The sequence below is a fragment of the Mustela putorius genome, unplaced genomic scaffold (assembly GCF_011764305.1).
Source record: "Mustela putorius furo isolate JIRA1106 unplaced genomic scaffold, ASM1176430v1.1 tig00000450_pilon_pilon_pilon, whole genome shotgun sequence".
Classification (NCBI taxonomy): Eukaryota; Metazoa; Chordata; class Mammalia; order Carnivora; family Mustelidae; genus Mustela; species Mustela putorius.
This window is the reverse complement of record NW_025421385.1, coordinates 22,289,798-22,302,626: the sequence shown is the minus strand read 5'-3', so window position 1 is coordinate 22,302,626 and position 12,829 is coordinate 22,289,798. Positions and strand designations below refer to the sequence as shown.

The following is a 12,829-nucleotide window of genomic DNA, read 5'->3' as shown; positions in this document are numbered from 1 at the left end:
GAGGCAGGCAGAGAGAGAGGGAGGCAGGCTCCCTGCTGAACAGAGAGCCTGATGTGGGGCTCGATCCCAGGACCCTGAGATCATGACCTGAGCTGAAGGCAGAGACTTAACCACTGATCCACCCAGACACCCCTCAATTTCTATTCATAGAGGTGAAACCAAACTTCTCAGAGTGGATCACATCCTCCAATTAAAGGTCTGAGAATGGGGGGTCTGAGTGGACCAGTCAGGTAGGCATCTGACTCTTGGTTTCAGCTCAGGTCAGGATCTCATGGGTGGTGGGATGGAGTCCTGTGAGGGGCTTCACACTCAGCGGGGAGTCTGCTTGAAGATTCTCTTCCCTTGCCCCTCCCCCAGCTCGTGCTCATTCTCTCACTCTCTCACTCTAAAATAAATAAAATCTTATTTTAAAAAAAGGCCTGAGGGGCACCTGAGTAGCTCAGTAAGTTAAGCAGCTGCCTTTGGCTCAGTCATGATCCCAGTGTCCTGGGATTGAGCCCATTGAGCTCCCTGCTCAGCAGGGAGTCTGCTTCTCCCTCTCCAGCTACTCTGTGCTTGTGTTCCCTCTCTTGCTCTCTCTCTGTCATGAATGACAGAAACCTTAAAAAAAAAAAAAAAAAAAAGTAAAAAAAGGCCTGGGAGCTTTTTTAGCACTTAGCACTGTCACATCCATAATACATCAGTGTCAGGAACACAGTAGTTATTTTAAAAATGGGTTGAATGATGGAAGGAATAAATGAGTGCTTGTAGAGTTGAGGGCTTTAATGTCTTTGCTTCCTTTGGTGTTGCAAATTTTAAAAATGAGCTTGATTTTCTTTCTCATTATTCTTGTAGCTAATTGTTCTGATTTTATTGTCTTTGTTTCAAAACTTTACTGCACTGTTCACAAAAATATTGAGCTAATATTATATCTTCTCCCTAAAAATTAAATCCATCTTTATGAAAGGTACCCTGAAATTCCTTTTATACTTTGGAAGGATACATTAAATTAAGGTCACAAAATGTAGTGAAAAGATAGACTTTCCAACAGTCAAAAAGAACTTACATTTTCCATTATGTCAGTAATTTCTTCCTCTGTGCTCTGCAGTTTAGTTAAAACAGCTGCTCTTTTTAGGTTCAGATATTTAAGTCGGTCCATAACTGTCTAAATTTGTTAAAGAACAAATATTTAAATACGTTGACATTTGAACATCTCAAATATTCTGAAGTGATAAGCTTATGCATAGAATACTTCCTTGCGTCTACCTTCTGGTGGTTTGCTGGCCATCTTTGATGTTCCCTGGCTTGTAGATGTATCACTCTAATCTCTACCTTTGTTGTCACACAGCCATCTTCTCCCTAAGTGTCTGAGTCTCTTCTCTTGCAAGGATACCCGCCATATTAAGTTAGGGTCCAGCCTAATGCAGTATGAACTCAGCTTAACTTGTTTATATCTAAAAAGATCCTATTTCCAAATAAGATCACAATCATAGGTACCTGAAGTTAGGACCCCAACATATCTTTGGGGGGAACACAATTTAACCCATAAAGTCTGCCCTCTGGTCCCCAAATATTCATGTCCTTAAAGGTCTAGCTCTGTGGGGCCTGTTCCGGCAGAGGGCATACAGCCATGTCAAGATGGAGGCAGAGATCGGAGTTATGCTGCCACAACCCAAGAGATGTCTGGGACCACCAGAAGCTGGAAGAGGCAATGTCTGATCAGTCTCTAGAGGCTTTGGAGGGAGCAGGGTCCTGCCAACACCTTGACTTTTTTATTTTTAGCCTCCAGAACTATAAGAAAATAAGTTTCTGTCATTTTCAACCACCTAATCTGTGGTACTTTGCTATGGCAAATTAAAAACTAACAGGGACACCTAGCAGAAGGATATGAAACGTTGACTCTGAGGTGAGACATGGTGCATCGACAAAGTTCTAATGGAGAATGGTAATCTGTGGCAGATTGTATTATTTGTTCATAATTTATCCTTCCCTCCCTTCACATGTTAATTCCCTAGCTCACTGTGGGTAGAATATACTTCCCTAGCCCACTGCTATGGCGTTTCTCCATGTAACTTGTTTTGGCCAATGGGATGGGCAGAAAGGTCAGGTCTTTTTGGAAAATGAGGCCTGGCAAGGTTTGGCAACGTTCAACCAGTCCTATCGGAGCTTCTGCTCTCTACCTTGAGAAAAGTGTGCTTGTGTTGTAAAATACAAATTCTGGATATATTTCAAAGCAAAAGCTTACTTGGATATGGGATGTGAGAAAAAGAGAAGAGCAACTTGAAGAGTGGATTGAACACTTAGCAAGAAGGGAAAACTGGGAGGAGCATATCTGGGGCGGGTGGATCAGAGGGTTCTTCCTGTGCACTTAAATCTGAGATAACTACTAGGCATCCAGTTGTATATACCAAGTTGCAGTTGATTATATAGGCATGTAATTCAGGGGAAAGGTGTGGGATAGCAACATGAATTTAAGAATTTACCAGCATTTAGTAGGGCAGACAGAGAAGGGTACATAAGGAGTGAGCCCCGGGATTCTCCAGCTATAGAGGTGAGAGATGTAGACTGTCCAGTGAGGTAGAATGGAGTATATTCCTTATTAAAAAAACAGCTTCACTGAGATACAATTCATATATAATTCACCCACGTAAAGTGTAGAGTTCAGTGGTTTTTAGTATAGATTTGCACAACTATCACCACAATGAATCTTGAACATTTTAATTACCCCAAAAAGAAACCCTTTACCCATTAGTGGTCACTCCACGTTTATCCTGAGATCTCCCATTGTGGGAAACCTCATCCTAGGCAGCCACTATTCTATTTTCCATTTTAATAGGTCTGCCTATTTTGGACACTTTATATAAATGGAATCATATGATATGGGGTCCTTTGTAACTTTTCTTTTACTTAGTATGTGTTCAAGATTCATTCATGTTGTAGCCTGTACCCAAACCTCATTCTGCTTCATTGCTGAATGATGTTCCAGTGTACAGACACACCATACTTTATTTTTCTATTCATTAGTATATGGACATTTGGCTTATTTCTATCTTTTGGCTGTTGTGAATAGTGCTGCCATGAACCTTCATGTATGTTTTTGTTTGAACACCTGTTTTCAATTATTTTGGGTATATATATCAACAAGTTGATTACTGAGTCATGTGGTAATGCCATGTTTAACTTACGGAGGTCTACCAAACTATTTTCCAAAGCAACCGCACCATTTTATAAACCCATCAGCAACATATGAGGGCTCCAATTCTTCCACATCCCCACAAACACTTGCTATTGTCTGGTTTTTGTTTGTTTGTTTGTTTTTGAATTTTAGCCATCAGTGGGTGCGAAGCGATAACTCATTACAGTTTTGGTTTGCATTTCCTTAAGGACTCACGGTAAGCATTTTATGCTTATTGGCTATTATTTGTTTTTACTTTTCTTTGAGGCACTTTTTGTTACACAGAGATTTTAAATTCAAATGTAGTTTTGATTTAAATAAGGACAGAGGAATATGTATAACATCATATTTTAAGAGTCAAGAGGAATTTTCCAAAAGTAAGTGGTGCTAAAATATAAATACATTTTTAATGTTTATTAAAATAAGTACAACCCAGTCAGTAACTTTCTGATTTTTCAAACCTTGGGATATTCTTACGAACATTGCACTTACCATGAAGAGCTCCTCTGGGGGTTTATTTCCATCTAGCTCAATGAGATACTGGGAATTGTGTTCAGCCATTACTTCCTGCAGAAAATAGAAAACTTATGGTCCAGGATCACTGGAAAAACCGAACATAAGATCAGAATCTTAACATACTATGAAGAAATCTTTAAAGCTAAATTGTTTGCTTTATACATAATATAATGTATATAATTTTAAGTGCTTTTTTGAAAAACACTAAATTAGTCTTTTTATCATGAATTTTATTCTCTTTCTGATTTTTTTCTTTTCAGTTTTTCTTTACATTGATGTTTTAGAGTCCTTCCAAATAGAAAATGTTCTGGGGCACCTATCTCTCTGCATATATTCATAGAATAATTTCTACCAATCTGATAACTGAAAATGAGATTGGTTTGTTTTACTTTTTATTTCTCTAGCTATGGGAGAGGTTTGATATTTAAATATCCATCTCTGTACACTGACTAACCATAACATCTGTGCGTTTTTTATCTGATTGTTTCTTTCCCTTAAAAATTCATGGAAAGTCTTTAAGCTATATCAATTGCAAATATTTTACCATTAGTAATAAAAAAAGATTTATCTTTTTGACTTTATGTTATCTTCTATAATATAAAACATTTTTATAATAAAATATATCCATTTTCATTGTTTCTGGATTTCCTTTCTTGCTTAAATTAAATTTTCTCTATCTCAAGATTATATTAATATTCTTCTAAATTTTCTTCCACTATTTTTTGTTTTTAATATTAAAATCTAAAATTCACTGGATTTCATTTTTGTACATTTGCAAATTTGAACTCTATTTGAACCCTGTATCCCCAGAAAGTAGGGAGGGTTGAGAGATAAGACCCATCTCTATCCTTCCTCAAGGATTCAGATAAGCTCTGTCTTCATCCTTTTCACCATTCCCTAAGACTTGAGGATGTCTCCCTTGTTTACCTGCCTCCATAAAACCCCTAGGTCCCCCTTCCTTTTCCTTGAGATATTTCTCAGTAGTGAATGTTCTCCCTATTAAAATAGTCTGAACAAAGTCATCTTAATTGTCCAGAGCATTTTGTTTTTCACAATATTATGTGAGGTTGGGTTCTATTCCGGTGAATAGTTTTCTAACTTTTTGAACCTTATTTTAATTATGCTTCATTTCCCCCTCAGGGCTAGCCACTTAAGGAGTTTGCAGGATATTTCTGTTTGAAGGAAGTAGAACATTATAGATAGATATGCAAAATACTCTTAAGAGGCTATGTTTAAAGGCCAGGAATAGAAGAAGAGGTAGGGAGCAATAAAAGTCATATATAAGAAAGAAATTAAATTTGGCTCCCCTCTTGGGGTCAAACAATGAGAATGAAAATGATCCACTCATTGGTCTATAAAAATATATAAGCTTTATAAAAGAACATGAAACAAATCCTTTTAGTTTCTCTATCAGAATGGAAGGGCAATTTGAGAACTGTTTTTTGTCTTTGTAGTTCCATTGCTCAGCATGGTGTGTGACCAAATACCCAAGTCTGGTAAATGTTTGTTGAATAAATCTCCAACACAAATTTGGCAGAGTCTGCCCTGGACTTTTAATCATATAAAATATGCTTTTCACATAATTGTAACTTTAGTAATCATATTTTTAAAATGTTAATTATTTTAATTAAAACCTTCTTATTCTAATATGTAATGGCCTTAATCATGTTTGCATATAATCAGCTTTGAATGGGATAACCATAGAAACCAATCTGGGGATAATTCTGTAGATTGCAATTTAAATAAATTAACAATTCCTTTTAGAATAAAAGATGTGTCTTAAATGCACATTTGTTTTGATAAACCAATAAATTATGGATTGAAAATGTTTTTACAAAATAGTCTCTTTTTTTCTTTTTTTTTTTTTAAAGATTTTATTTATTTGTCAGAGACAGAAGGAGAGAGAGTGAGCGAGCACAGACAGACAGAGTGGCAGGCAGAGGCAGAGGGAGAAGCAGGCTCCTGCCGAGCAAGGAGCCCGATGTGGGACTCGATCCCAGGACTCTGGGATCATGACCTGAGCCAAAGGCAGCTGCTTAACCAACTGAGCCACCCAGGCGTCCCCAAAATAGTCTCTTAACATGGGTTTTCCAACCTCCAACCATAAATAAATACCTCTACTGACTTTTGAAAAATGTAGTTCATTTATCACTTTTCAACAATACTGCAGCTTTTTATTTTTTTTTAATTTTTTTAAAGAATTTATTTATTTGTTTGACAGAGAGAGATCACAAGTAGGCAGAGAGGCAGGCAGAGAGAGAGGAGGAAACAGGCTCCCCACTGAGCGGAGAGCCCGATGCAGAACTTGATCCCAGGACCCTGAGATCATGACCTGAGCCAAAGGCAGAGGCTTAACCCACTGAGCCACCCAGACGCTCCTACTGCAGCTTTTTAAAAAGTCAACTAATACTGTTCTGTAAAACAGCCTTTGGAATGGAAGTCTTATTCTAACAGCATTTTATCAAAATTAAGTAGTAGAGAATCAGATAATATAAAGGATGAAAAATGTGAAAGCTCTTTAACCAGTGAGAGAACACAAGTATCAGTATTTCTATTTTTAACAATATATCTAGTTCTTACTTCTAAAGGATGAAGAATTATTTCCTTATAAAGTTTCACAATGTTTTCAATATTTTCCAAATAATCCTCAGGTCTCTGAACTATATGTTGAAGGATTTCAGCCACCATCTGCATTTCTGCAATAAATGCCTAAATGGAAAAAAAGAGATTTTCAAAATCTTTACCTTAATGATTACTTAATTTAGAAGCCACACCTCTCTCTCATTACATCTACATGCCTAAAGATGAATGAGAAGCAGATAGAAGGGAGAGTGAGGATTTTTATTTAAGAAACAATGAATGCCCCAAGGGTGAAAGTAAGACTGAGTCCAGCATAGTTGAAGACTAACTGGAAGGCCAATGGAGCAGCTGGAACACAGCGAGCAGGCAGGGCAAGACAGTCAGGGATGAGATCAGGGAGACCAGGTCTATGGCCTTTCAAATTACACGAGGGTGTTTGAATTTTCATCTACAGGTAATAGAAAGTCACTAAGGGTCATATTTTTAAAACATGGCTCTGGCTTTTGTGAAGAATGGAATGGGGATGCAGAGGAAAGTGGAAGCCAAGAGAACATATACAAAGCTACTATAGCAATTTAGGGAGATTAACAGTTGTGTGTATATAAGTTTCATGAAATTATTGGCCATCAACCCAAGTGGGTGACATGTTTGCATACCTGACTTCTAAAGATGGCTATGCTGCTAGGCAGACATCACAGCAAACCAGGCCCAGGGGGTTGAATTCAGTCTGAAGACATTAATTTGATTAAATCCCATAACATTGGCCTACACTGTGTTTTTGAAATTTTGGATTAGTTGCCAACTACTTTTAAAATGCTGATTTTGGCTTCTTTGGAAAAATCAGACTACCTGGTAAAAATAGACCAGAATTCCCACATGGCAAGAGTTGGCTGGGCTAGAGCTGAGAGGCAGCTGTCCTCTGAAGAAGTACATACGCTCACTAGCTGTCCAGTGGAACTTTCTGCGGTGATGGAAGTGTTGTGTATCTGTGCTGTCCAGTTTGGAAGACGCAGCCATATTTGGTCACGAGCACTTGAAATGTGGCTAGTACTACTGAGGAACTAAATTTTAAATTTTATATAATTTTAATGAATTTAAAGAGCCACATAGAACTCTCTGTTGCTATGAAATGAGGCCGCTTAGCTGTCAGGATGTGGAAGGACTTCCATACTGACAAGAAGGTTAAACTTGATGGCCTCTAGATTATGATCTAATAGTTCTTGGAAACATGACATATTTGTTCTATTCCCCCAGATTAAATAAAAATTTAAAATGTAATTTTCTCTAGTATCTTCTATTTTCTTTACCCATGCTATTATTCAATTTAATTTTAGCAAATTTTAAAAGTGTAATATATGATACTGGGATATTACCTCTTCTTCTTCTTGCTCTTCCTCCTCTTCCCCTTCCTCTTCTACTTTTCCTTCTTTTTGGGCTTCTTTCCTTCTTTTCCTACGATTCTCAATGACTTCCGGATCCCACTGATCTCTTCTGTAGATGTACCCTGTACCACCGTGCTGTCTTTGCCCAGAAATTCTTTGGCATAGATCGTAGTCAGGGCACTAAGGAACAACATTAGTAATTTTAACAAGCATCCTCAGTGATTCTAATGCCGACAGGTCAGGCACCACACTTTGAGAAACAACACTTTAGGACCTTCCTTGATCATGTTCGGATTTCTTCAGGCCAGCTCTATGTGGAGTTAGATGGGATGGGTATTTACTGAGCAAGACTTATTTAGGCTTCCTAATTCATTAGGCTTCCTAATTCACAAGAAAGATTTCAACCCTCTCAAGTCATTTTTATAATGTGTGTTTGCCCTTCCTTATTCAGCAACCCAGGATACCCACACTGTAGGGACTCATATGAAAGTGAGTCTGAAGGACATGTGTCAGAGCAGAGGTCCTCACACTTCAGTGGGCATCAAGAGTCATGTGAAGGGCTTTTCAACACAGATAGCTGGACACCCCCTTCTGGTTCCCCCTCAAGTTTCTGAGTCATAGTTCTGGGGTGGGCCCTAAGAATATGTATTCCTAACAAACTTCTGAGTGCTGCTGTTGCAGTTGGCTCTGGGACAGTACTCTGAGAACCACTGCTGTAGTAGATCCGGTCCTGGCCCATAATTATTTTATTTTATTTTAAGCACAGACCCCTTTAGAATGTGAGGAAAGCTATTGGCTTCTGCTTCAGAAAAACAGATATACACAATAAAATAATTTCAGAAGGTTCACAGATGTTTAAGGATTCCTGGATTCTAGGCTAAGAGCTTCTGCTCTAGAAGTTCCAAGATTTATCCCCAAGTAAGGCCAAACCACCAGAGAAATGTGTGTTGTATTGAGTTCTGTTTCACATTAGGCCCTCTGATTACACTTAAGTCAATGTGTAGAGACCACCTGGATACCCACTACCACATTTATAATATAAATGAGATTAAGGGCTTTATTCTCTACATTGATGATATATATATATATATATATATATATATATATTTAATTTTATTTTATTTATTTAACAGGCAGAGAGAGAGAGAGAGAACACAAGGAAGCAGAGTGGCAGGCAGAGAGAGGGAGAAGAAGACTCACGCTGAGCAGAAAGCCCCATGCTGGGCTCGATCCCAGGACCCTGGGATCATGACCCAGCAGAAGGCAGCCACTTAATCGACTGAGCCACCCAGGCACCCCTACATTGATGATATTTATACTAAGACCCATGTAAGATATTTCTATCACTTAAAATTTTAATTCGAATTTCTCTCATTTTGTTTTTTCTGAAGAACATCTTGTCTTTTCATAGACAATGTGAATTTTATGTAAGTGATCACATTTCCCATTCTACTTTGGCTCATCAAACTCAGAAGCAAATTTATGTCCCAAATTAGTAAGCCTTTGGAGGCTAATGGCCTCTGCGTCTGTACTTTTATTCCACCAAGTGTTAATTTCCTATACAATCTATGTTTTCCATGGCTTGGACTTTATATTTGGTTTTGTTAATTGTTTGAGATCTTTTCTTCTCTCCCTTTCACACGTGTGACATTCTCAAAGTCCGTGCAGGGATTTTGACTGGTCTCCAACCACAGCCTGTGGTAGGCTGTAGATGACATCACGTGCAGCACCGCAAGACCTCCTCTCTCTCACAGCTAACACTAACACACTCCCAGGTGCCAGCATCTGGGTGGAGAATCATCTCATTTACTTTGAGCTGTCAAACCCTTTGGAGAATTAGGCAGATATGGATATAAAAGCTTATTGTTAATTTTCATATAAACAAGCAGACCTGGACTTCCTGAATTCTTGTCATACCTCCATGAGGCAGTTATTATTTTTGTAAAGAGGAAGTTGTGTCTTCTAAATGTCATCTACCATATGCTGTTGATAAAGGAGAGATCGGGAACAGGATCCAGTCTTGATTCAATCGAGCAATGTTTTTTTTGGTTTTTTTAAATTAATTTTTTATTTTTTATATAACAATCATATGTCCAACTTATTTGCTCCTTCTTTTGTTTTATTTAACTGACAGACTTATCAGGTGTCTGTTAGGTACTACATCTTGTGTTAGTTGATGTTTATATGAGTAAGACATGGTTTTTGCCTTCATATAAGGCAGAGTCCAGAAGGAAAATGGGCAATTACAATATATAATACGATAATACGATAGAAGAGAGCAACATGAATGGTCATCAGGAAAGTATTCAACTTTTCTGTAGTAAGTAAGGTATGGGGATAAGGAGGAAGAGAAAAGGAGAGGAGGAGAGAGAGAGAAAAGGAGAAAGCAAGAGTGAGAGAGAACGAGAGAGTTAGTTGGTGTGTTGGTGTGGAAGGGGTGGTCATCAGGGAAACAGATGATGTCTGAAATGACTTTCAGAGGATGACTATGTTGAAGACTGTTGAAGAGGCAGAGGGATTTCTTGTGGATGGAGCTGAAGGTGCAGAAGCACAGAGGTATCAGAAAGTATAACTTAGTAGTCCCTATGGTTGATATATGTTATCATTTCCTTAACTACTTAATATATTTTTCAGATTTTATTCATTTATTTGAGAGAGAGAGATAGAGAGAGAGAAGCAGACTCCCCACTCAATGCAGAGCGCAACTAGGGGCTCCATTTCCAAGACCCTGAAATCATGACCTGAGATGAAGGCAGATGTTTAACAGACTGAGCCCCTCAGGAGCCCCATTAATATTCTTGCAGACATTCCTTGAATTCCACTACTATCAAAAAGAATGATTAACTATAGTAACAAAACAACTAATATTCTTACCTTAATATTGATTATAATATCAGGTTTCAAATTTAAATTTTTAATTAATTCTATTTGCTGCAAAGTAGTCATGGTATCCTCTGAAAGAGTTGGTAGTTCAGTGATAACATAACCTGTTGAGTAAAATATATAATTTTTAAAGTTTATAATATTATCACTGTATGAGAGCATTGACTCATTATTGCTTTATAAGATGTCATTTGCTTATGGATGAAAAGATTAATATAGATCTTAAAATCTACATATATTTTCAATTAATTAAGTTTATTGCCACATGAAGCATAATTATGAATACTGTTTTTCTGATCATAAATAAAATTACTGAGCTAGGAGGAGACATCTTTAAAAATTCCAAATCAATTTATTTTAAGCATATGAGGCGTCTAGGAGAGAAAATCTGTGATAATAATTCTTTGAACATTAGGAAAGCTGTAAAGGTATATTATAGGGGGTGTATAGTATACTATTTTCCTCCTAAAGCTAATATTTCATAATAGAATATGTACATAGGTAGTGTTTATATAAATATGGGGAGTAAGAAAACACCCATGTTCTCCCCATACTGTTTAAAAAACGAACATTTTCAGTATGATTTTGGCTTAGCACATTATCTTGCATTCCCACCCAGAAACCTGAATCTGCTCATTGAAATTCACCCCATTTGCCATCATCACATTAATTTCCTTAATATATTTCTTTATGTTGCTCTCTTGCTTGAGAAAATTTTCTCTTATTATTATTCTCAATTCCCTCAGAATTAAGGACATCAGTCAATTTTTCTACTATTTTAATAGGAACTTTTTTTTTCTTGAAAGAACTGACAGACAAATTGTGGTTATTCAGTTTGGGATATTTGGCAGACATTTTATAAAAAGTGAGTGGAGTGAGCTGGTCACTTTAAGGACAACTGACAGTATTTGTTCCAATAATAAAATTCCAGCAAAAATTCAAATTTTAGAAAGAGTGTATCTACTGCCATAAGCTTAACAACCTCCCAATTTTTAGAGCTTTTCTTAATGAAATTGGTGGCGAAATTAATAAGTGATTTTTTTGATAGTGTATAATAAAAAGTATCAACATTTGGAAAACCTGCACAACTTAGTGAGTCAATATTTTCCAAAATAACCACTGCATGGTGCCTGCAAGTCATGCATGGGTAGAAGACCTAATCCAAGTTCAAGATAGACAAATGGATTTTATGGAACAGAGTTTGAAAAGTCCTCCATGTGGTTTCAGATTCTACAATGCAAATAACTTTTAAGAAAAATCCCCTCAGTGAGTTTTAATGTAGGATTCAAGAACAGTCACAATTATTCTAAAGACTATTAAAATATACTTCCCCTTTCTAACTACATATTTGTGTGAAGCTGGGTTTTCCTCATATATTTCAATAAAAACAATATACTGCAACAGATTGAGCAATAGGAGATATGAGAATCCAGTCGGGTCTTCTCTTAAGCCAGATATTACAGAGGTTTGCAAAGATGAAAAATAATACCACTCTTCTAAGTTTTTTGATTTGAAGAATATAATTTTTTTTATAAAATATGCTATCACTGTGAACATGTGATGGTTTTGTTATGATTTTTAAACATATTTTATTTTCTTCTTTTATTTATTATTTTTTAAAAGAGTTTATTTGACAGAGAGATCACAAGTAGGCAGAGAGGCAGGCAGAGAGTGAGAGGGAAGCAGATTCCCCACTGAGCAGAGAGCCTGATGCAAGGCTCCATCCCAGGACTCTGAGATCATGACCTGAGCCGAAGGCAGAGGCCTTAACCCACTGAGCCACCCAGGTGCCCTTATTTTTCTTCTTTTAAAGAAATGTTTTAAACATTTCTTAGTTTCAATTTCTAATATGATAGATACTGATAGATATAACCCAAGTAAACAAAAGCTCTTTTGGGGCCTCAACAGTCTTTATAAGTATAAAGGAGTCTTGAGACTAAAAAGTTTGAGAACTGCTATTCCATGCAATGCATAGAATAGTATGATTTTAAAAAGTTATTTTCTGTTGAGAGATGAATAAATGAATGTGCCTAATAAGCCAATCTCAAAATTCTCTCTTTAGAATATGCTTATCAAATGCATATTATTATCTTTTTATTTTATAAAAGCAGACCAACAACTACCATAGTAATTCCAAAATCTCATCAACTCCTTAGGCATTTCTCCTAAACTTTTTCAAACACTTTACCATCTGCTAACTATATGCTGGATGCAATCCCAAGTAGTTTAATTTCAAAAGGCCAAAAGGGAGACCTATTATCTTTGGTTTGGGATATATGAACTATAACCATGATTCTCTCCCGTCTTGCTATAA

General features: G+C 36.9%; 1 protein-coding gene across 12 annotated transcripts in view; it reads right to left on the bottom strand.

The window, feature by feature from the left end:
- Nucleotides 1–12,829, bottom strand: part of AK9 (adenylate kinase 9) — a 113,913-nt gene that overhangs the window by 85,843 nt on the left and 15,241 nt on the right. For all 12 annotated transcript variants that reach the window (XR_006606815.1, XM_045080220.1, XM_045080218.1 and 9 more), the window contains exons 6-10: nt 10,507–10,619; nt 7,624–7,812; nt 6,251–6,379; nt 3,647–3,721; nt 1,046–1,144 (exon numbers count right to left, since the gene is read on the bottom strand). Coding sequence is in view for 11 of the 12 variants with exons in the window: in XM_045080220.1 (XP_044936155.1) it covers nt 1,046–1,144; nt 3,647–3,721; nt 6,251–6,379; nt 7,624–7,812; nt 10,507–10,619 (605 nt within the window). In the remaining variant the exon portion in view is untranslated. The remainder of the gene's footprint in view (nt 1–1,045; nt 1,145–3,646; nt 3,722–6,250; nt 6,380–7,623; nt 7,813–10,506; nt 10,620–12,829) is intronic.